The 24,825-nt window shown below is 46.9% G+C and overlaps 1 protein-coding gene across 2 annotated transcripts; it reads right to left on the bottom strand.

Annotated features, from left to right (window-relative positions):
- On the bottom strand, positions 1,082–23,852 carry LOC8086466 (tRNA-dihydrouridine(20/20a) synthase). 2 transcript variants are annotated; one of them, XM_002446185.2, is made up of 12 exons: positions 23,595–23,846; positions 23,382–23,508; positions 23,125–23,252; positions 22,979–23,048; positions 22,786–22,888; positions 21,918–22,035; positions 21,470–21,551; positions 3,941–4,002; positions 3,128–3,200; positions 2,976–3,059; positions 2,378–2,458; positions 1,082–2,076 (listed from the first exon to the last, which is right to left on the bottom strand). In XM_002446185.2, exons 1-12 carry the CDS (start codon positions 23,768–23,770, stop codon positions 1,888–1,890), a joined length of 1,293 nt encoding a protein of 430 aa, XP_002446230.2. In that variant the 5' UTR covers positions 23,771–23,846; the 3' UTR covers positions 1,082–1,887. The 2 variants fall into 2 exon arrangements, 1 of the variants encoding a protein (XP_002446230.2); XR_002454262.1 differs by lacking the exon at positions 1,082–2,076 and having other exon boundaries at positions 2,866–3,059; positions 23,595–23,852.

Genomic DNA, 24,825 nt, shown 5'->3' with positions numbered 1-24,825 from the left:
TTAGAAAAAAATAAATCCTTCATTTAATTTAGTATTTTCCTAATAACAATCCAAAATAGAATTTTGGAGTGTTATAAAAGACTAGCTAAATTTACTGATTTAGCTACTCACTAAAATAGATTGGACAAGAAAATACTAAAATACTCCAACAAACTCTGTATTAGATGGCTAGTGAGGTAGTCTATCAAAAAGTAGAGAGCAAGGGAGGTGGGATGGAGAGCTACTAAATTTATAGACATTTACAGAGTCTATTGGAGATGTTTTTCCTTCAATAATAACTAAAATTTAGCTTTACAAAATGATTTGACCAATCTCTTAGAGATGCTTAGCCAAGCTAAAAGTAAGTTAGGAAACCAAACATATCCAAACTGACCAGGTCAATTTCACTTGGTGGCTGGCGGAGGAGGCCCGGTAGCCGATGAGGTTCCACACTTTTGAATGCCGTGAAAAAAGCAAAGCAAGTAGGCCAATGTATGCGGATAACCTCTACTTCCATATATGGAATTATTTGTCGGTAGTGTTGGTGCCCGGACGTCCAATGGATGCCGATCCATCGGACGATGTCGTAACAACACCGTGTCCCTTCATACCGCACCTCCCTCTCACCCTAACTGCTCGGAGAAGAAAGTTGAGATTGGAACCACCCTTCCTCCGCTCCTCGCACATGCAACCCGCTCGCCCCCAACCTCGCCTGCCCCCTATCGAATAGAATGGGTTTCCATCCGTCCCACAACCTTACCCACCCCTAACGCACTCTCATCAGGGCACTCCCAATGGTGTATTACTTGAAGACATCTCCATTGTGTGAGATAGTTTCCATAGATTAATTTTTGTTGACATAGTCACTATGGAAACTGTGCATAATTTCTACCATTGGGACTGCCCTCAGAAAACAACATTAAACAAAGCGCAAAAACAAGGTGAAACATCAGAACAAGACTTGAATAAGAGCGACTACAACTACACAACAAAGCTAGATGCAAGCATCAAGGAAAAATATATTAATGCAACAAAATAAAAATACTTGTTACAACAGCAAACCAAAACTACTGCAACCAACAGAAATAAAAGCAATACCAGATTCATCAGAAAAAAGACTTATACAACAAAGAAAAAGTACTTGTTGCAACAGCAAACCAAAGCTATTGCCACAAGCCTACTACAAATAGAGCTCATTGAAACTCTAATCACTACTGCATCCCTTAGATCTAGATCCAGAGAAGAAATAGAAATGCAACATCAGAATAAAAAAAATAATGTAACAAAAAAATATTTGTGCAACAACAAAACGACGCTACTACAACAACAGAAACAAACCTACTGCAACTGAGCTCGTTAGAACCTAGCCACTGTTGTGTATCCCTCAAGTCTAGATCGAGGAGAGCTTAGATCCAAAGGAGGAGGGAGAGGAGCAGAGGTTAGATCTAGAGAAGGACCCACCTACCTCGTCGAAAACTACGCTATAGCCAGAGAAAGACACCTTCCTCGTCGGAAACTACGCTATAGCCATCATCTTCGATGGCATGGAGGTCGCAAAGAGGAGGTAGCAAGGGAGGGAGGTGCGGCTCACTAGAAGCCGCTGCCGTCGCCCTCCTCTAGTGCCAAGAAGGTCATAGAGGGAAGGAGGAAGCACGAACAAACGAGGCAATAGCGAGCTGGATGTTACTGTGGCTTTGTCTCACATAACAGCAGCGAGCGTAGCATGAAGCAACAACAGTGCGGAGGAGCCAGAGAGGGGGAGTGGGCGGGCGAAGAAAGTGGGCGAGCGGATCAGCGTCATGTATTTTGGTGGCAACAGAGAATCAATATTAGCAAAATATCCTTCGCCACTGGCACTGGATGGTTCCCTGTTTACTGGCTTCTCAAAAAAGAAAACCTTCCGGATGCTTAGGTGGATGCGGCTACAAGTTCTAGTCTTCCATAGCTACAGTTGATCGGCGTCGTGTATTTTGGTGGCAACAGAGAATCAATATTAGCAAAATATCCTTCGTCACTGCATGGTTCCCTGTTTACTGGCTTGTCAAGAACACTGTCCGGTATGGCGTCAAGAGTCTCCTCCAAGAATGTTTTCACTGTCTGCACAAAGAACATCACACGGTTAATGCTTTACCATTTTTGAACTTCAATTTTGAAAAAAAAAAAACTTGAAATATACAAGAGTTGTACTTTGCTCATTTTCATTTCAAATCAAAATCAGCCTTAAAACTAATATTATGCCATTTCTTGTTTTTGTGGCGCAAATTTTAGTGTGAGTGGGTGTTTTGGGAAGGTTTTTTGTAGCCGTTAACCGTTTGGAAGTTCTTTACCAAATGCACCTTCATTCTGTAATTATTTGTGCAAGTAGTGATATGGCAGGAGTGAGGTTCTATTAACTTACCTTGCAATGACGCAATGCAGAGTCAGCTTTGCGTTTCCACAAGCTGTTGCCAGGTTCTGAGTGGAATAAGTTTAACAGTGGCTGTATCAAAATCAAGTGATTCCCTCTGTCATTACCAAGGTTAAAAGGAAGTGATCTCAAGTGTATATAAAACTGGAAGAGGATAAATACAATTAGCACTAGAATTATGTCTTGTAAAAGACAAAAATTTGAAAATGCAAATGCTACTTCTTAATTAGAGGGCAACATTACCAGGCCAAACATATAAATTTGCTAGATCATTAGAAATGCTTCCAGTAAGTTCATTTGTCAGCATCATACCTTTTGAGTACATATCTCAGACATACTTATTCCTGATCTAGAAACATTTTGTTAATGACAGTTTTTATGCATTACAAAGCTGCAACACACTACAGCGTAACATGGCACAAAATTCTTTTCCATTACCAAAAAAAAAAAGAGTATCCAAATGTGAATGGAAGACATACAAGTGATTTATTTAAATGGTAGATTCAGATATCCTCCACTGGTCAGAGTGCCAGGCTCCGTTTGACAATAAAATCCGAAGTGTTTTTTGTCATCAAAATGTAGCTCATACCTTGACAAGTTGTCTCACGTTTGGCCTGCTGGGCCCGTACTGGTCAATTATTGAATCACCATAAGCTTGGTAGCTCTCAAGGATCTAAGACAGAGAGTTCAGACGAAGGAAGAAATAGCTGATAGCTCAAATAAATATGTCAAATGCTAAACCTGGCGGCGAGAAATGCATCTTGTTTGCTTGCCATAGATTTCACCATCCACATGTCCTAGCATGTTCCATGGACTAGAAATTCCACCAAATATGAAATTATAATGATGATAACTAACATTGGAGTTAGTACACTAAGCAAATCCTTACAGAAAAGAAAAACCAATGTGACCACTGTAATCTCAAAGCATAGGGAAGAACTAAAGTGATCCCTGGAAGTCTGGAACTGCAAAGCATAAGAAGGTATATTTACAGTTGCTTTCAAACACACCAGACAGCTTTGTGTCATTTCGAGGTCTATTTACAGGGATTCACTTTAGTTTGTGTTACAGCCCAGATGCGCCATGGGGCGGCTGGACTGTATCATGAGCAAGGCCAGCACATGGGTGGCACCAGAAGCAGGTTTGGCCAAAAAAAAACCTATCCGTGTGGCAAGGGGCAGCCAGGCTGCTACATGTATCCACGTTGTCAAGTCTAGAGTCTTCCAGTCAGTTTGTTACAAAATAATCTAATAGATCTATCTGTTAGGAAGTATCGTATCAATTTTGGCACAAGGGGATCGTGATTATGAGATCCAAGTAAATAAATAGAGGTGATGTGTACCCTTTGGAACTCAAGTAAAAAGGAAATCCCTCTATCTCCCTCTCAACCCACCAGCACTATTCATAGGTACTGTTCATCCACGGAAATGGTACTGCAGATACTATATCATGCCCTCTCCTGTTCTTTCCTTCTCTCACTTCCATCTTTTGATCCTTGGCAGTAACAGTTTCCATGTTCAAAAACAAACAACATAAAATAAAAAAAGAACATACTTATTATAAGCGGCCCGGCCAACCATAACTCCATGTGCACCTTGTCTTATGGATGCACTAACCTGCAACAAAACAAAGAGCACTAATCAAACCAACATAAGATTAACATTCATGGAAGGTTCAATCAACATTGTGCAGTCCTGAATAGGAGGGAAATGCGTATAGTAGTAGATGTCTCAAATGCATCAAATGAAATATCTTTATCTTGAGTGTACAACAGGTTCTAGTTCTCTGCAAAAATTTGCAGCCTAAAACAGTTGATAATTGATACATTACTAACAGAAAGCCATCTATATAAGGATATACAAAATTCAAGTCAACCATTGTTAGAGAAAATATGTTTAGCAATTTCTTGCATCTTTGCATGGGATTTCTGGTTCAGATTATTCCAAAGGGCAGGCCTACAGATCCTTGCCCCTCAGATTGGAGAAGAGTTCTTTGATAATTAGTGGGAGAAGATTATCCTTGCTGTTGGAGGACAACTGCAGAAAGGCCTCAACTCCCTCATGAATCTTGGGCCTTGGACCAGTTCCTCCTCATTTGGCTAGAGCCGTATTGCTCGCTAGCGAGGAATTACAGTAGTGGGTTTTGGCCGATGCTAATGGTATTTCTTAACTTTTCACCCAGTCGTTGGAGTAGTGCGCGTTTAGGTTACAGTCGTATCCCTGTAGTTTCCTGGTGCAAATGTGATTCTAACGTCTTTTGGTGTGCACGTGTATGTGTGTGGTTTGTAAGGGTTATTCCCCTTTTTCTTTTTAATATTAATAATGCACAACTCTCCAGCATGTTCGAGGACAAAAATCATTGTAACATGACTTTATGGAACTTAAGAAAGCAGCTACATTTTCTAGTCATGATAAGATCGCTCTGCTTTAGAGGTCGCATGAAATGTAATTCCCATTCACATCAAGATGGGGGCCTAATCTTGCCTTGTTGACCACAACATTCAATGAGGTCATGAAACTAATAGCTAAAAAGAATTGAAGCAATGCAATGAGAGGCCATTTGGTTCACATCCTGGCCTGGGGCACCTGGGCAGGTCGATCCAACCCCAGGTGCTAAAAGATGAATGACTGGGACCGATGCCTGACCCAAGCAAGTTTCCCAGGTTAGGAAGCAAACAAGTTGTAAGAGCCCTGTTGGGAAGAGGGCCCTTGGTGGGGTGGCGGCTAGGGTTTGGGGGCTGGGGGCGGTGGCGCTAGGAAGAGAGAGAGAGAGGGAGTTGGTGCAGGGAGAGGGGGAGAGGGGAGGGAAGGATAAGCTTGAGGCTATTCTTTCTTGATTCCAATGATTACATAGCCCCTCTACTTATAATCCTGAGTAGATTTGTATCCTAAGTAATCTAATGAGGGAAGTCTACTCCCTCCATCCCAGAAAGCTTCAATTCCTAGAGTTATCTTAAGTCAAACTTTTTAAACTTTGACCGAATTTTTAGAAAAAAATGCTAAGATTTATAGTACTAAATTAGTACTATTAGATTTATCATAGAATATACTTTCATAAAATACTCATTTTATGTCATAGATATTGATACTCTTTTCTATAAAGTTGGTCAAACTTAAAAAAGTTTGACTGGCACGGATTCTAGGAATTGAAGTTTTTAGGGATAGAGAGAGTAGATATGGACTCTTCCCCATCTATCTAAACACAACCTATCCTATTCCTATTCCTATTCCCTTTCCTTTATTGAAGATCCTTCGGGTATGGAAAGTGGAGTGGCGGGAGCCCGCCCTTGCCATGCGCGCCTCCCCACAAGGCGGCGCTGCTGCGGCCCTTGGCACCTGGGCCAGATGGGCCTTCGGCCCCCATTAGGCATATGACATCATTCCCCTCTTCTCCGATCAGTGCGTCCTTGCGCTGAATCATTGTCCAATCCTTGATGCCCTCTGGTAGTAGTCTGGTACCCCAGGGTATCTCTGCAATTTGAACAGTGAGGTGGCCCAAGGTGTCGTTGAAGTGATCGGTGTTGATGTGGTAATCGGAGAACCAGAAGTAGTAGCTGCAGGAGCTGAAGTAGCCGGATATGCAGTAACTGTTGGTTCAGCTGCAGGAGCTGAAGTAGCCGGATATGCAGTAACTGTTGGTTCTTGATCCTTCCATTGGTTCATGGAAGCAGCATGCTGCATAGATGGTGGCGCCTGGAAGGGTTCCTGGGAAGTGTAGCATTTGCATGACCCGTGGTGTCAAGGGCGTCGGCGCCCAAGGTAGCTGGACCGCGGCTACGGAGCTCGTAGCCTCGCTCCGTCCTCGCCGGCGAGGTTTTACCCCACAGCCGTCGGCTTGGTTGTTAGGAAGAGATGAGAGTTTAGGGATAACAATCTTGATGGCCTTCAATAGTTCATGTTACAAGAATATATATGGCCTGAGGCCCAAACCAACTAGAACTAATTGTTCCTAATATGAAGGAACTAAAAGTGAAACTATCTTAACCTCCTAAATCTAGCCACTAGTGGACCCTGCGCCCTGCGCCTCCATGGCCACGCACTCTGCGCGTTCTGCCGCTCGGCGGATGTCGCGAGTCCGCCTACGTCGCGTATAGGTGCGACCCCACATGACATCTCCCTCCCCACTGAGACTCAGCTCGTCCTCGAGCTGAAACTCTGGGTGCTTGGCGGAGAAAGCGTTGACGTCCAGGACCTAACGAACGTCGCGCGCGAGCCGATAATGCACCGCGCGTTCAGGCTCAGGAGCAACAGCACCATGATGCAGGGGCAGCAGAGGCGGAGGAGCTGCTGGCGGAGCACCTTCAAATTTCTGGAGGATGCCCACATGAAAAACGTCGTGCAGACGGGTGCCGGCTGGAAGGGCGACGCGCACCGCGACCTCGTTGATCAACTAAACGACGCGGTAGGGCCCATAGAAGCGAGGTCGGAGCCTGCCCGTCGAAGCCTGAGGAAGAGACGCCGCGCGGTGCCGAAGCCGGAGCAAGGCCCAGTCGCCCACCTGATACTTCACTGGACAGTGGCCGGCGTCGTAATAGCGCTTCTGCACCGCCTGCGCCTGTTCCAGCCTGTAGCGGATGTCGTCGAGGAACTCTGTGCGCTCCTCCATGCTGCGGGCAATAGTGGGCACCCTCGACTCGCCCGACTCGTAAGACCGGATCGACGGCGGATCCCGGCCATAGACGACACGAAACGGCGTGTCGCGAAGTGAAGACTGGAAGGAGGTATTGAAGACGAATTCAGCCCATGGGAGCCAGCACAACCACTGCCATGGTCGATCGCCTGTAAGACACCTCAAATACATAATGATAACCCTGTTAGCTGCTTCCGATTGGCCGTCCGACTGTGGATGGAAGGCCGTGGACATGTGCAGCTTGGTGCCCAACAACCGCATGAGCTCGCGCCAAAACATCGACGTGAAGACGGGGTCACAGTCCAACACCATCGACTGAGGCACCCCGTGCAGGCGGACGATGTCGGTGAAGAATGCCTGGGCGACAGACTCGGCCGAGTACGGGTGCGCCAACGGAATGAAGTGGCAGTATTTGCTGAAACAATCCACCACCGTGAGGATGATGGATTTGCCACGAACGCGGGGCAGAGCCTCGACGAAATCTAGCGATGTCGGTCCAGACCCCCTACGGAACTGGAAGAGGAAGCAGCAGCCCAGCTTGTCGCAGGTGTTCGGATTTATACCTCTGGCAGACCACGCACACCCGAACGAGCTCCTGCACCAATCGTTTCATGTCAAGAAAGTGGAAGTCGCGGCGCAGCCGATGCAGCGTGCGTTGAACGCCTTCGTGCCCCTCCTCGTGGACGGCCTGTGTGATTTCCTGGAGGGGCGACGCCGGCGGGATGTAGAGCCGCCCGTTGAACTGGACCATGCCATCGACCAGGGACCATGGCGTGTCGTGGGTCCCTGCAGCGATCTCATCGCGGAGCGCCACGAGGCTCGGGTCCGCGGTCTGTGCGTGTCGGAGGCTAGTGACGAAGTCGAACCGAGGGGCCGACAAGGCGAGGATAGCACTTGTGTCCTCCGTGTCGCGGCGGGATAAAGCATCCGCCACGGCGTTGGCCGCCCTGGGTTTGTACTCCACCGAGAAGTCGAAGCCGAGAAGTTTCCCCAGCCAATGGTGCTGGGGAATTGTCGTAAGCCGCTGATCCAGAAGATACTTGAGGCTGTAGTGATCAGTCTTCACCAAAAAAACAGCGCCCCCACAGGTACGGCCTCCAGTGCCGCACGGCGTGAACAAGGCCGATGAGCTCCCGCTCATAGGCGGCGAGGGAGCGGTGGCGTGGCGCGATCGGCCTACTGAAGAAGGCGATCGGGTGTCCCTCCTGGATGAGGACTGCGCCAAACCCATGGGAAGACGCATCACACTCGACGGTGAACGGCTTGGCGAAGTCAGGCATGGCGAGGATGGGCAAGGATGTGACCGCGGCCTTGAGTGCGGTGAACGCAGCCGCCGCTGCGTCGTTCCATGAGAAACCGTCCTTCTTGAGAAGGGCTGTGAGCGGTGCCGCGATTGTACCGTAGTTGTGGACGAACTTGCGGTAATACCCCGCCAAGCCGAGGAAACCGCGAACCGCTCGAGCTGAGCGAGGGGCCGGCCAATCGAGGATGGCCTGCACCTTGGCCGGGTCCATGGCGACCCTGGTCTCGGAGATGATGTGCCCGAGGTAGGAGACCGAGCTCTCGCCGAAGGCGCACTTGCTGCGTTTGATGAAGAGGGCGTGGCGACGGAGCGCCCCGAACACGGCATGCAGGTGCCGAAGATGATCTACCTAGGTGCGGCTGTAAATAAGAATATCATCAAAAAATACCAAGACGAACCACCGTAGAAAGGGTTTGAACACGTCGTTCATGAGCGCCTGGAAAGTCGCTGGGGCGTTGCACAAGCCGAACGGCATGACCAAGAAATCGTAGAGGCCATCGTGTGTGCGGAACGCCGTCTTGTGGATGTCGGATGGCCGCATGCGGACCTGATGGTACCCCGACCTCAAGTCGAGCTTGGAGAAGAAACGAGCGCCGTGGAGCTCATCGACGACAAGGATCGCGAACGCGTCCTTGACAGTGAGCGCCTATGTTACACGAGTATGGGTACGAGTATCCGATACAATACGTATCGGATACGCGGATACACACTTTCTCAAAAGAAAAACCCACTAAAATGGTGTATCCGAGTATCCGTATCCGTGTATCCGATGAGTATCAGATACGGATACGTCACCCTCTTGGAGTATCCGTGTAACATAGGTGAGCGCGTTCAGCGCTCGGTAGTCAACACAGAAGCACCACGTGTCGTCCGCCTTCTTGACGAGGATGACTGGCGAAGAGAACGCTGAGTCGCTGCGGCGGACAATCCCCAGCTCGATCATCGCCGAACACTGGCGTTCCAGCTCGTCCTTGTGCGCTGCTGGGTAACGGCGACGGCCTGCGCACCCGGCTTCAGGACGATGCTGTGGTCGCGGGCGCGCTGGGGGGCAGACCACGTGGCTCAGCGAAGATGTCGAAGAAGCCGGCGAGCAACTCGTCCAGGAGAGGCGCGCTGGACGACGCAGCGCAGGTGGCCAGTGTCGCGCCCACGTCCAGGGTACCCGGCGAGGGCACACCCGACCAGCATATAGTGCAGCCATGGTGCTAGAACGTGACGGTACCGGCGATGAACTCCCACACGAGCCGACCGAGCGTGGCCATCCACTGGGTGCCGAGCACCACGTTGTACCCTGCAAGAGGCATAACAAAGAGGTCGACCAAGAAGGAAATGTCATCGAGTGGGGCCCTCCAGATGACACCAAGGCAGGGAACCTTCTCGCCGTTGGCTACGGTCGCCGTGAGCCTGGGTCGGGCCTAGACAGCTAGGTGGGTGCGCTCCGTGGCGGTCTCGGCGATGAAGCTGTGCGTGGACCCCGTGTCCAGAAGAGCGATGAGGCGGGTGTCCCCCACGGTGACCTGGAGTTGCATGGTGTGGACCACAGCCACGCCGGCAACCGCGTGCAAAGATAACACCGGGGACTCGGTGTCAGCTGGCTCCTCGTCCCCGACGTCAGCTTCGTCGTCGTCGTCCACCTTGCTGTCCAAGAGGAAGAGCCGTTTGCAGACCTTGTTATGTCCGCGGCAGTACTTCTCGTCGCAATTGTAACACAATCCGAGCCAAAGGCGCTCCTCCATCTTAGACTGGTTCAGGCGGCGGATCGACCGGCCCTCGACCAACGCTGTAGGAGCCGCTGGTTTGGCCGCTGAAAGCCCTAGTTTGGTTTTAGATAATTGATTAAACTCTAGTACTAACCTCCATACTAAGTGTGTAGACTTAATAAGGTTGGTACATGTCAAGTGATGGAGCAAATGATGATCATGGTGATGATGGTGTTGACCACAAGATAAATCAAGTGCTCAACTTGGAAAAGAAAGAGAAAAACAAAATCTTATGAAGATCAAGGCAAAGGTATTGCTTAGGGTTTTAGTTTTGATGATCAAGACACTATAAAGAAGAGAATTCTTTGGCTAAGTGGTTATCGAGTGCCTGCATTTAGAACTTAATGAGCCAACTTAAACTCCTTCAAAGAAATTGGTTGTGAAAATGCTAACACCCTTGCACATGTTGGTACACATTTGGTGGTGTTGGCACACTTTGAGAAAGAGGTGGAAAGTTTAAAGAAGTTGCGGGAGTGTTTCTCGCACCGGACGCTGGCCGCGGAGGCACCGGACGCTGCGTCTGCTTGTCTGGTGTGCTGTTAGTGCCTGACTCTATTAGGGTTAGACGCGGATTAAACCTTGCTTGTGCGTCCGGTGTTGTCTGACTTCGGCGGGTGCCTCTGACTGAGAGCACCGAACGCTTGTTGACGGTCCTTAATGCTCACATTTAACCATCAACTAATCATAGAAAAGGATCCAAATGCAACCAACACCTAGACTTAGGATTTTATCTGACAGAATTCCACAAGTTTTGGTGTTTGTCTATTTCTGCAGGGGGTTATCAGGAAATACGGAAGAAAGGCCCACACGTCGGGATTACTTAGAGATATTAACGTGCCGCGCAATTTTCTATCATCTAGAAGACTCCAGAAGCCACGGAAACGAACGGGAGGCCGAGCGGGCCCGGAGGCAGGGCGCCCGCCCTACCCCCCTGGGCGCCCGCCCTCCTCTGCTGGCCAATCAGCACGAGTCTCGGGGATTATGCTCCACCGACTCTAAGGATCGAGGAAAATCACACGATGAAGGTCGGTTTGATCGGATGGTGGAGAATAACGTGGAAATTCCTTGAGAGCTACTCTTCCTAGATTTCTTAGGGGCTACTCTTCCTAGATTTCTTGGGGGCTACTCTTCCTGGACTATATAAGCAGACCCCCACCAGCCCCTGGAGGCATACCTCTTCTACAGAATCAAAGTTAGGGTTTCAATTCTTCATCCAAGTAGAGAGGATCCCTCTAGTTCTTCTAGTTCTACCTCTAGTTCATCTAGATCTAGTTCTAGTTCATCTAGTTCTAGTTCTAGTTCCTCTAGTTCTAGTTCTAGTTAGTTCTAGTTGTAATCTAGAAAAATAGGAAGAGAGAAGAGGAGAGCGGAGGAGGAGGAGCCGGATCTGTCGGATCTTCCTCAACATTGTACTTTTGCAGCAACTGGTTCGTTCTTCATCGTTCTCCAGGTTCTTCAATTCATAACTCCTGAGTTCTCTAATTACTTTTATTTACATTCAAGTTATTTATTGGATTCCCGCTTGCATCAAGTGCTCTAGTCTTTATAACGCTAGAGTAGTAATTAATAGATTAGACGTGGTGTTTAGTCTTGCGATTACCTGGAATTGCACCCAATCCTACGGATTGTTGTGGTAGCCCTAGGGTAGTGACAGCCCTAACGGTCGACATATTCCACCACGTTCGGATCGGTGTTTGTAGGACCGTAGTCAGACCTTCCTAGCCCCCTTCTCATCTCTTTCTGTGGTTAGTGCTCTGATGTCCCGATATAGATAATCTTGAAGTAATTCTTGATTCTTAGATCAACTAGAGAACTCTCAGGAAACTTCCTCTCTTCCCACCAAAAACAATTATATAGTTATCCTTGGGCGATCTTGGATCTTAATTAGTACACTCACGTTCTCTGTGGAAAATCAATACTCTGGAATACTCCCGGGTGAAGGCTACATCGGTATCCGTGCGCTTGCGGATTTTTTCTGTTTGCGTTTGAAATACCCAACAACGCTCAGGGCGCGTCCGGTGGTGTGAGTCCAGTGCCCTACGCATTTGCAGCACTCTCTGAGTAAGGGACCGAACGCTCAGGGGCGCGACCGGTGAGCCGAGTCCAGTGGTACCGCGCATTTGCAGACCTCTCTGCATATGTAACCGGTGCACACCGAACGCGTCCGGTGATTCGGTTTTGAACGTTAGAGATCAACGCGCCTGGTTCAAAAGGTTGACACGTGGCTCTATTCCAAGCACCGAACGCACGGGTTGAGCATCCAGTGGTTACTGGTTGTGCGTCCGGTGGCCCCAACTTTTGCCCAGTGAAGGAGCCAACGGCTCTATTTGTTTAAAGGGCTTATAAATATGTGTTGGCCGGCTTGGAGCTCATGCTCTTGGTATTCTAGCATACTTGACATACTTGTGAGCCTAAGAAAACACTTCTCACTCATCTCCTTCATAGATTAACCATCTTTGTGAAATTGAGAGTGATTCCAAGTGTATTTGCTTGAGTGATTGCATCTAGTGGCACTTGGGAATCGTTTTGGCTGCGGTTTTCTTGTTACTCTTGGTGGTTGCCGCCACCTAGACGGCTTATAGCAGCGGAGGAGCATTGGTACGAGTTGGTGATTGTTCGTGGCCATCTCCCGGTGATTGTGAGGGGTTTTGTGCCTACCCGACGGAGAGCCAAAGGCAACTTTAGTGGATTGCTAACTTTAGTGGATTGCTCGTGTCATTGAGCTACCTCACTTGTGGGTAAGTTATTGCGGTGTCCTAGTGAGGACAAGGTTTGTGCTACACCTCTTAGCCGCCGAACCACCAAGTGTTGGTCGACACAACGGGAACGTAGCGTGCCGGCAAGCACGTGAACCTCAAGAGCAAAATCGGTGTCTCAATTGTGTTTGATTGACATTCTCCCGGTGATTGATTTTTCATATATTGGTGATTGGTTCATCTCCTACACGGCGGTATAAATATCTCATCCTCTTCATTTACTTACCGCAAAGTAATGTAATTAGTTTAGTTGCTTACTTGTCTTGTGTAGCTTAGTTCACTAGTGTAGCTTGTAGTGACATAGCTCTTGTGTGCCTAGTGTTCATATCAACTAGAATTGTTGGATAGGTGGCTTGCAAACACCCCATTAGAGCTAGAGGAAAAAGCTTCGCTTTGTTATTTACTAACTCTTGCTCTAGTGAGTTTGTAGATTTTTTTTAAATAGGCTATTCACCCCCCCCCCTCTCTAGCCATATTAGGACCTTTCAAGTGGTATCAGAGCCGTGGTCACCGTTTTGTGAAAGCTTAACAACCTCGATGCTCAAATTATGGCTCAAATAGTGTTCAACCATATTGGGGGCAAACCACCTTTCTTTGATGGCACAAGCTCCTTTGATTATTGGAAGAGAAAAATGAAAACGTACCTTGGATCAATCAATGATAGAGTATGGGAAGTCACGGAGAATGATTGTGATCCTTGATCCCGCTAACTCCATCGACAATGAGAGGGCCAACAAACAATGCAATACTATAGCTCTCAACACAATTTATAATGGCATTGATTCAAAGATGTTTGAACAAGTCAAAGATCTTGAGAAGGCTAGTGAAGTATGGACAAGACTAGAAGAAACATATGAGGGCACTACAATGATAAAAAGTGTCAAGCTCTATATGCTCAAAGACAAGCTATCAAACTTCAGGATGAAGGATGATGAGTCAATTCCGAAGATGTTCTATAGGCTCCAAGTCATCATCAATAATCTCAAGGGTCTTGGTGAGAAAGTGAAGGACGAGGACTTCATTCACAAGTTCTTGATGTGCTTGCCCAAAAGGTTCAAGACATTAAGAACAATCATCTTTAGAGGTGGGTTGAAGGATATATCTCCAAATGAGGTACTTGGAGATGTCATGACCGAGGATCAATACAATGACAATGATGATGAAGTCATAAAGAAGGATGATGATGATAAGAAGAAAAAGAGTGTAGCATTCAAAACTAGCTCTTCATCCAAGAGCAAGAACAAGGGTAAGGCCAAGAAGAAAGAATTAAATGATGAGGAGTGCTCAAATGATGATAGTGATGATGAAGCTCTAGCACTCTTTGTTCGCAAGTTTGGCAAGATGATGAAGAAGAAGGGCTATCATACAAGGAAGAGAAGAGATCATTTCAACAACAAGGAGTATGTAAGGCTATGCTATGCAAAAGCCCCGATCATGTTGTAGCGAGTGTCCCTATAATAGTGATAATGATGACGATAATAAGAAGAACAAGAAAGAGAAGAAAGAAAAGAAGGAGAAGAAGATGGTCATCAAGAAGAAGGAGGGTGGATCCTATGTTGTGACATGGGATAGTGATGCTTCTTCGGATGATTCAAGTGATAATGACAAGGCATCCAAGAAGAAGGCACTTGCTAGTATTGCTATCAACAACAAGCCATCACTCTTCGACACCCCTTCGTGCTTCATGGCCAAGAAACTTCAACTTACTATCCGTAGCTCAACTTTGTGATGTTGGTTTCAAATGCATATTTGGAGTTGATGATGTAGAGATCATAAGTGTAGATGGCTCTAACTTGATCTTCAAAGGCTTTAGATATGAGAATCTATACTTAGTTGATTTCAATGTTAGTGAAGCTCAATTATCAACATGCTTGCTCACTAAATCTAGCATGGGTTGGTTATGGCATAGAAGGCTTAGTCATGTTGGAATGAAACAATTGAACAAGTTAGTTAAACATGATCTTGTTAGAGGCTTGAAAGATGTCACATTTGAGAAAGACAAGCTTCGTAGTGCATGTCAAGCCGGAAAACAAGTTGGCAACACTCATCCAAAGAAAAGTATCATGAGTACATGCAAGGCATTTGAGTTGTTGCACATGTATCTATTTGAACCAACCACATACACAAGCATTGGTGGAAATAAATATGGATTTGTGATAGTGGATGATTTCACAAGATACACATGGATATTCTTTCTTAGTGACAAGAGTGATGTTTTTGCAACCTTCAAATCATTTGTCAAGAGAATACACAATGAATTTGAAACAACCATCAAGAAAGTGAGAAGTGACGATGGAAGTGAATTCAAGAACACAAGAGTTGATTAGCTTTGTGATGAATTTGGTATTAGGCATCACTTCTCGGCCAAGTACACTCCACAATCAAATGGTCTTGTAGAGAGAAAGAATAGAACCTTGATTGACATGGTAAGATCAATGTTGGAGTACAATGTGAGTCATTCATTTTGGGCCAAAGCAATCAACACGGCTTGCTACTATAGCAACCGACTCTATTGTCATCCAATGAGGGAGAAGACACCATATGAGCTCTTGAATGGAAGAAAGCCCAATATTGCATATTTTTGGGTTTTTGGTTACAAATGCTACATATTGAAGAAAGGCACTAGATTGAGAAAATTTGAAAAGAAATGTGATGAAAGTTTCTTGCTTGGTTACTCCACTACCAGCAAAGCTTATAGAGTTTGGAATTTGGCTAGTGGTACTCTTGAAGAGGTGCATGATGTTGAGTTTGATGAAACCAATGGCTCTCAAGAGGAAGATGAGAATCTAGATGATGTGAGAGGCACTCAATTGGCCGATGCAACGAAGAACATGGACATCGGTGATTTGAGGCCTAGAGAGGTGATTGATGTTGAAGATGACAAAGGTCAAGTGCTTCCTACCTCTAATGTGCAAGTTAGTGGTTCTCATGATCAAAATCAAGCTAGTACAAGTGTTTCATTCCACTTGTATTAGAACAAAGATCGGTGATTTGAAAAGAAATGAAGAACTAGCATGCATAGGTAGTGTAAATGGACTTTTAGTTGTTTCACAAGTAGTACTAGAACTTTGTTTATAATGTTGATCTCACGAGGTGTTCTAGCTTTGTGAGTGTCTAATTACTAATGGTGCTAAGGATGGTGTATATTGGCAACTCCGATTGCTATCACGCTTCAAAGGTCCATTCTTTACACCTTAGCATTATTTGGTAGAAATTGACTCCTACATTTCCTATTCAAGCATATGTGTAAGCCTTCGAATCCAAACTCTTAGCACATATATAGGGGGAGCAATTGCTACCAATTTGGGTTCATAAAACTTGTCCATAATCTTTGCAAATGGTAAAATGCTTGGGCAAGCAACATGAATCGAAGAAAACTTTATTGAAAATCTTTGTAAGAAGGGTTGTCATCAATTACCAAAAAGGAGGAGATTGAAAGGCCTAGTTTGGTTTTGGATAATTGATGGACTTAATGAGGTTGATACATGTCAAGTGATGGAGCAGGTGATAATCATGGTGATGACCACAAGATGATCAAGTGCTCAACTTAGAAAAAAAGAAAGAGAAAAATAAAACTCTATGAAGATCAAGGCAAAGGTATTGCTTAGGATTTTGGTTTCGGTGATCAAGACACCAGAGAAGGTGTGATCACATTTAGGATAGATAGCCGTACTATAAAGAAGAGAATTCTTTGGCTAAGTGGTTATCGAGTGCCATTAGGTGTCATTGTTCATGTACATGCATTTAGAACCTAGTGAGCCTAACTTAAACTCCTTCGAAGAAATTGATTGTGAAAATGCTAACACACTTGCACATGTTGGTACACATTTGGTGGTGTTGGCACACTTTGAGAAGGAGGTGGAAAGTTTGGAAAAGTCACTCACCAGACGCTGGCCACAGAGGCACCGGACGCTGCATCTGCACGTCCGATGTGCTGTCAGTGCCTGGCTATGTTAGGGTTAAGCACCAGACGCTAGACACCGGACGTGGATTAAACCCTGCTTGTGCGTTCGGTGTTGTCTAACTTCGGCGGGTGCCTCTGACTGAGAGCACTGAACGCTCAGGGCGCGTCCGGTGGTGTGAGTCTGGTGCCCTGCGCGTTTGCAGCACTCTCTGAGTAAGGGACCGAACGCTCAGGGCGCGACTGGTGAGGCGAGTCCGGTGGTACCGCGCGTTTGCAGACCTCTCTGCGTATGTGATCGGTGTGCACCAGATGCGTCCGATGCTAACTTGAGCGCGTCCGGTGGTTTTGGTTTGACCGTTACAGATCAACGCGCCTGGTTCAAAAGGTTGACACGTGGCTCTGTTCCAAGCACCGGATGCACGGGTTGAGCGTCCGGTGGTCACCGGTTGTGCGTCTGGTGGCCCCGACTTTTGCCCAGTGAAGAAGCCAACGGCTCTATTTGTTTGAAGGGCTTATAAATACATGTTGACCTGCTTGGGCCTCATGCTCTTGGTATTCTAGCATACTTGACATACTTGTGAACCTAAGCAAACACCTCTCACTCATCTCCTTCATAGATTAACCATCTTTGTGAGATTGGGAGTGATTCCAAGTGCATTTGCTTGAGTAATTGCATCTAGTGGCACTTGGGGATCGTTTTGGCTGCGGTTTTCTTGTTACTCTTGGTGGTTGCCGCCACCTAGACAGCTTGGAGCAGCGGAGGAGCATTGGCACGAGTTGGTGGTTCGTGGTCATCTCCCGGTGATTGTGAGGGGTTTTGTGCCTACCCCGGCAAGCACGTGACCTCGGGAGAAAATTTGGTGTCTCAATTGTGTTTGATTGACATTCTCCCGGTGATCGATTGGTGATTGGTTCATCCCCTACACGGCGGTATAAATATCTCATCCTCTTCATTTACTTACCACAAAGTAGTGTAATTAGTTTAGTTGCTTACTTTGTCTTGTGTAGCTTAGCTCACTAGTGTAGATTGTAGTGACATAGCTCTTGTGTGCCTAGTGTTCATATTAACTAGAATTGTTGGATAGTTGGCTTGCAAACACCCCACTAGAGCTAGAGCAAAAAGCTTCGCTTTGTTATTTACTAACCTCTTGCTCTAGTTTGTTTCTGGATTTTTTTAAATAGGCTATTCACCGCCCCCCCATATTAGGACCTTTCAGTCGCGGTCAAAGGAACAGGGGCGTGTGCTCCCGGAGGCGGCAGGACTCCTTTGGCCTGTGCTTTGGCCGATGACGAGTAGTACTGGTCCAGGAGCTCCATCTGGCGCGCAAGGCTCATGGCGGCGGCCAGCGATTAAGGGTTCTGGTTCTGCACCTGCAAGCTGAGCAGAGGCAAAAGACCCCCCCGTGAACAACTGCACGAGCTGCTCTTCGTCGAGATGACCCACGCACGGAAGAAGGGTTTGGAACCGATCTTTGTACTCCTCCACGGTACCCGTGCGCCGGCAAGAGGCTAGCTCGAAGAGAGGAGCCGAGCGCAGCGGCGGCCTGTAGTGAAGATTGAGCAGCTCCTTGAAGCGAGGACAAGTTGGAGTCCCCTCGCCCGCCTACACTTGCATGAACCAAAACTGCGCGCCCTCCTGGAGGTTGTAGGACGCCATCCACGTGCGTTCTTCGGGCATGATCCGTTGCTGCCGAAAGAAGGATTCGCACTGGTTGAGGAAGGCCAGCGGGTCGCTCTTCCCGTCATAGCGAGGAAACTCAGGCCGCCAATGCTTAGGGGGGCGATCTTGCTGCAGGTCACCCCTGAGTCGACCACCCAACGCGGCGGAGCTGTTGGCGGTGAGATCGGCGATGGCCTTAGCGTTGGCCTCGATCGACTTCTGCATCAAGGCGACATTCTTGGCGAGGGCGTCAAGAGAAGCCTTGAGATCGTCTCCCATGGTGACCGCGCAAGAAGCAACGGACGACGACGAGGACGACGGGCTGGGAATGGCGGGGGCTGGTGATGGATTAGGGTTTGCAGCGGCTAGTGGAGGGTTAGAGGGCGCAACGGCTGATGAGGGCAAGGATCGACTAGACCGTGATACCAGGTTGTCAAGGGCGTCGGCGCCCAAGGTAGCTGGACCGCGGCTACGGATCTCGTAGCCTCGCTCCGTCCTCGCCGGCGAGGTTTTACCCCTCAGCCGTCGGCTTGGTTGTTAGGAAGAGATGAGAGTTTTGGGATAACAATCTTGATTGCCTTCAATAGTTCTTGTTACAAGAATATATATGGCCTGAGGCCCAAACCGGCTAGAACTAATTGTTCCTAATGTGAAGGAACTAAAAGGGAAACTATCTTAACCTCCTAAATCTAGCCACTAGTGGACCTCGCGCCCTGCGCCTCCCAGGCCACGCGCTCTGCGCGTTCTGCCGCTCGGCGGATATCGCGAGTCCACCTACGTCGCGTATAGGTGCGACCCCACATGACACGTCGAGGTCATGGAAACAAGTGTACCTAGTCTGCATCAATGTGCCCCACTGTGCACCTGCACAGGGTTGTTGCCACAATGGTCGGTGGTGTCATGGTGAAGTGTTGGAGCGTGCTGAAGAGGAGGTCGCCCATGTCATAGTTGGCCAGGGAGACTAGAGGGTGGCCGCCTACGTGCTACCTGCTGATGTAGATGTCCTCGATGGAGAGGAACTGTTGGCCATTGTTGTCGAAGAAGGCGATTGTTGCCGATGATAGTATGTGTTGTGCCCATTCTTTGAGTAATAGGATGCTCGAGGGGAAAGCTTGTGTTGTTGGTGTAGATGTCGTTGTGCGAAGGCCGATGGCTGATGAGGAGATGTAGTTCCTAGCAATTCGAGGATGTCCTGCAGTAGTGGTGAAGTCACCGGGATGTAGCATCATTCGTTGCAGCGGACGATGCCTTTCTAGAGGGACCAAGCTGGTGCTGCCGCCTAGACTTCAATGGTGGCAGAGATTATCTGGAGTTCGCGCTCGTCCGTGTCCATTTTGGTGTTCGAGATGTCAGTATCCCGTTGTGGTGTGTTGCCGGGGTCGTCGTCGATGGTTGAGGTGGCTCACCCTATGTCAATGGAGATAGGCAGAAGGTTCTCTAGGGTACGAGCGAGGTCATTGGCTGTTTCCCTCCTGCGCGGGTGGTGGCGTGTGACCGCCAGTTAGAGTGCATCCTAAAGGCTATGATGAAGAGGCTTACTTGGTGTTGTTCACTGGTAATGCCAGCGTGCAGAGCGTCCACGATGAAGTTGTTGATGTAGTTGTTCATGGAGTCGGCGTGATGAAGGGGTGCGAGGTCGCCGGTGGTCCCGCGGTCAGGGCTGAAGTTGCGGATGAAGCTTTCAGTGAAGAACACCCACTCGGTCATGAGTGTATCCTTTGTCGTGTGCATCTACCATCGATGTGCTGCACCTGTTAGATGAGAAGCCGCGTATCAGGTTTGTTGTGTCTCTGGTAGATGTTACAAGTTGGAGATTTGTTTTATGTGCGAAAGCCATGGCTTGGGTCTATCAAGCCATCGTATGTGGGCGCTGTGAGCTGTCTTCACAGGTACATGTCATCGCGGTAGTACTCACATTGTTGCTGTAGTCGGAAGTAGCGGTGTTCCGAGCATATCAAACTCTGTGTGCCAGCAGCTAGGTGGCCGGCTGCTGCTTTGGTGGCTCCTTGCTCTGCTGGGCAGCCGCCGGGCTAGCTGGGAGCCAGCTAGCCGTGTCCACATTTAGCGGTTGATGCCGAGCTGCTGGTGGGGTTGCCGCCCGTGGCATGCCCAGCGATTGTTCCTGCTGGTTGACGTCCGACTTTTGTTGGATAGCCAGAAGTTGGTGCTGTGTTGCTGGCGTAGTCGCGGTTGGCAGTGATGGAGGTGGAGCTGAAAGCAGGCTGATGGATACAACCACGATTATCTCCGGAGCATTGGAGGACTGGGGTTCGTCCATCTTGTGTTTGAGGTACGACTTGTCGGTGGCGATCATGACTCCCTTGGTTTCTGTGGCAAGGTCATCGATGGCAGCTTCCTAGTCTAATCTGGTTTAGACACCGATGATGATGGTGTGGCCATGAATGCATGCTTGCTCGATGTCGTGCAGACAGGTGTTGAGGTTGACGAGTTGTTGGTGCATCTCATCGAAGTTCTTGCGGAGATTGTCGGCGAAGTCCTGGAGCAGCTGCTGGACGAGGACGGTGGTGGAAGCCATGGATCGTCTGGTCTCCAGATACCAGGTGTAAGAGTCCTGTTGGGAAGGGGGCCCTTGGTGTGGTGGCGGCTAGGGTTTGGGGGGTTGGAGGCAGCGGTGCTAGGAAGAGGGAGAGAGGGAGTTGGCGCAAGGAGAGGGAGAGAGGGAAGGGAAGGATAAGCCTTGAGGCTGTTCTTTCTTGATTCCTATGATTACATAGCCCCTCTATTTATAGTCCTAGGTAGATTTGTATCCTAAGTAATCTAATGAGGGAAGTCCTTATAGATATGGACTCTTCCATAACTATCTAATCTCAACCGATCCTATTCCTATTCCTATTCCCTTTCCTTTTTTGAAGATCCCCTGGGTATGGATAGTAGGGAGGTGGGAGCCCACCCTTGCCGTGCGCGCGTTGCCCCTAGGCGGCAATGCTGCTGCCCTTGGCGCATGGGCCAGATGGGCCTTCGGCCCCATTAGGCATATGACACAGGCCCTGAATTTCAGTGACACACTTTTCTGCAGGTTAGGAGCATTCAGTGGTAAGACGAACACTTACTTGACCAACATTGGTTATGCCTCCATTTACAGTAAATTTTATTCCTGGGAAGTCCCGCAACAAAGCAAAATAGTACTCATACCTGCAATCATGTTGATAAACGGATCTTAAAACTGTTCCAAGCAACCAAACTGACACAAATTGAAACATTCACCACAGGCATGTTCGGATCCAATTCAATAATAGCATTTTCTTCATTATCTAGGTGCAATGGCTAGGATTACAAATACACAATTCAACATTTCCTATTGGTATCCACTTTCTTGACTGTCCCAGATTGGATATGAGGATTAAAAATTCAGCTGTACAACACATAATAGTTACAAATGTTTCAATATCTATGGCAGAAGAAAGAGCAGCACAATTATGGACATGACCATTCCTCTCTAGAGATATTATTGGTTCCCTTCGTAAATGTTTCCTTATGCACAAAGATGGGAAAACATACTTCAATGGAGGAACCTTCCGATTCTCTGCGGGACTGAGACCGCTAAGCAATGCCTTCCGAGCATGAATGATGAAATGCCTAGTTGGAGATTTTGAGACAACTTTATCTACAAATTCACCTGGTGACAAAAAATAGCATATATTAGAACGTCACTATGCTAGCACAGTAAGGGAGAACTAAACATCAAGAAAGACAAGGATTCCTTAAAAGAAAGTAAAACATGAAAAGCAATGGTTGTTCTGGCTTCAAAAAGAAATTGAACTTATTTCTAGAAAAAATGCAATCGAACAACCGATTGGAAAGCAGTCAACTATATTGTGCACTGTAAAGTCAGAACAAATGAAACTGTTGAAAGCATCTAGCATAAAACGAATAAGGAAATTCTCAAACAACACAGGAAAGCTACGTGTCATCTCATTAAGAGAAGAAAATGTTAAGGAGAGGCTAATAAACCAACTCCTAGTGAAGACCAATTACAGACGCGCCACAAAACTTGAAACATGTGGCACCAGACTGTTTTGTCAAACTTGAATAACAAGGTGTCCAGCACTACGAGATTGTTTGAAGTAAAACAATTCAAATTTCCCACGAACCAGATGCTGACCAAGCATTAATTAACTACAGTATGCTGCTACCATGGTTGCTCTATTACATCTGTTCTGCCCATATGAAAAACTATCTGCCTTTTGCAGCTAGTCCCCATTGTTCATTTTCTTTGTGAACATATATGATTCAATAGAGTGTAACCTAAACTCAGGATGTATTATTGATCCAATAGTGTGTAATCTCAACTCAGGAATCCCTTCTTAATCTTTGGCAAAGCCTACTGGACATTTTAGAATGCCAAAGGTTTGTGAAGAAGACTCACATAGTTCTTCATAAGAATCACGATCATCAACACCAATTCTGCATTTAACACTAACTGGGACATCACAATTAGCTGCAATAGTTGACATGGCATCCCCTACAAACTTCAGAAAACTGAATCAACATTAAATAAGGAGAGAGAAAACAGATCTCAACAATCATGGATTTTGATATGTCGAATTCATGGAGCAAACCTCTGGTTCAAACATTAAGCGAGCACCAAAGCAACCATGACCAGCAACTTTGCCGCTGGGGCAGCCACAGCTATCACAAAAGTAACATGTAAACTATTCGAAAATAGATGCACTGCATGATTAAATGAGATTCAAATGAGTGTTACTTTAGGTTGATCTCATCATATGAATAATCATTTGCCAGTTCTGTTGCTTTTGCTAAATTTTCAAGATTACTTCCACCAATTTGCAGCACGATAGGATGTTGTTCCTCAGGAAATGCTAGAAACCTATCCTGCATATTTGAAAGTAAGCATTTGAATCAATCAGCTATTTATCTGCCAGACGAGTTATGTGGACCTATTTATCTGCCAGGCTCAAGAAAATCAAGATAAGGGGGCAACAAGCAACATAACACTCTCACCAGGTTATCCTTCTGATGAACGATGGTCTCGGCGACGACCATCTCCGTGTAGAGCCAGGCATGCCGCGAGATGAGCCGCGCGAGCGTCCGATAGTGGTTGTCCGTCCAGTCCATCATCGGCGCAACGCTGTAGAAAAGAAATACATCAAAACAAATCAGCTTGAACCCAAGAACATTACCTTGTCAGCCTGTCCATCTAGATCTTCCGGTCACCTGAACAATGGAGGGAGGTGCTTTCCGGCGGCCGGCGCGGTGGCGGAGCTCGACGCTCGGCACGGCTCCACGCGAGGAGCGACAGGCAAGGAGCGACCACAGAGGAAGGGGCCAGGACCGCGTTGCCCAAGCGGGGGAGAGAGTATGGCTTGCCGCGCAGCGGACCGCATCGCCATGGCCGTTCCCGAGCACTCTGGGCTTCCGAGAGCGGCGGCCTGCACCCTCTACTTTGAGATTGGGTCGCCGGTTGCGAGAGGCCAGTGGCAGCGGCGGCAGCTCGGTCAGGCCCACCGTCCGATCTGAAATGAACGGCAGAAATTGTGCCGTCGAGACCTTTGGTGTTAAAAAACTAACAACAGTTAAAACCAAAAACTTTTGAAGATTTCTCGTCACATCAAATCTTGCGGCACATGCATAGAACATTATAATATGCATAAAAATAAAAACTAATTACATAGTTTACCTGTAAATCGCGAGATGAATCTTTTAAGCCTAGTTACTCCATGATTGCATAATATTTGTCAAATAAAAACGAAAGTGATATAGTGTCAAAATTCAAAAAAAATTTGGATCTAAACATGGCCTTGGAAAAGCTAAGGGTATGTTTGGCGTCCGTCACATCGAATGTTTGCATATATGCTTGAAGTATTAAATGTAAATTATTTATGATACTAAAAACATGGCTAGAGAGTAATTTGTGAGACGAATCTTTTAAACCTAATTAGTCCATGATTAAATATTAATTACCAAATAAAATGAAAATATTATAATACTTATTAAACTTTAATAATCCAACCAAACGACTTCGGTGTCCGCCGGAGTGATTCTTGAAGATCTATTTCTGTCCTCAAATTGACAATTGTTTTTCCGATATTTTAACTTGGTGGTGCATCCTCCGAAAACCCAAAACAAGTAGCTTTTTTTTGGTTTTAGAGTCATTCTTAATATCATACCTTTTGGTTCAGAATGTTAAGCTTATTCGCTTGTTTGAAAAGTTATGGCCGAAAATATTATTCACTGATTTGTTGTGAGAGAAAAATGCTACTCCCTCCATCCCAAATTGTAAGTCGTTTGACTTTTTTTAGCCTAAGTTTGACCACTCGTCTTATTCAAAAAATTTGTGCAAATATAGTCAAATTTAAGTCATTCTTGAAGAACTTTTATTAATAAACCAATACACAACAAAAAAAGTGATATTTTGTACAAAATTTTGAATAAGACGAGTGGTCAA

Source organism: Sorghum bicolor, chromosome 6 (genome assembly GCF_000003195.3).
Source record: "Sorghum bicolor cultivar BTx623 chromosome 6, Sorghum_bicolor_NCBIv3, whole genome shotgun sequence".
NCBI lineage: Eukaryota > Viridiplantae > Streptophyta > Magnoliopsida > Poales > Poaceae > Sorghum > Sorghum bicolor.
The sequence above is the reverse complement of the archived record's forward strand: the minus strand, read 5'-3'. Positions and strand labels throughout refer to the sequence as shown.

What these genes read in the sequence shown, in the direction of transcription:
- LOC8086466 (XM_002446185.2), bottom strand. Translation starts at nt 23,770, where the DNA reads ATGGCGATGCGGTCCGCTGCGCGGCAAGCCATACTCTCTCCCCCGCTT. An exon ending in GCATAACCAATGTTGGTCAA is followed by an intron (nt 4,003 to 21,469) that starts GTAAGTGTTCGT and finishes GTTTTGTTGCAG; the next exon opens with GTTAGTGCATCCATAAGACA. An exon ending in CTGCATTGCGTCATTGCAAG is followed by an intron (nt 2,077 to 2,377) that starts GTAAGTTAATAG and finishes TTCTTTGTGCAG; the next exon opens with ACAGTGAAAACATTCTTGGA.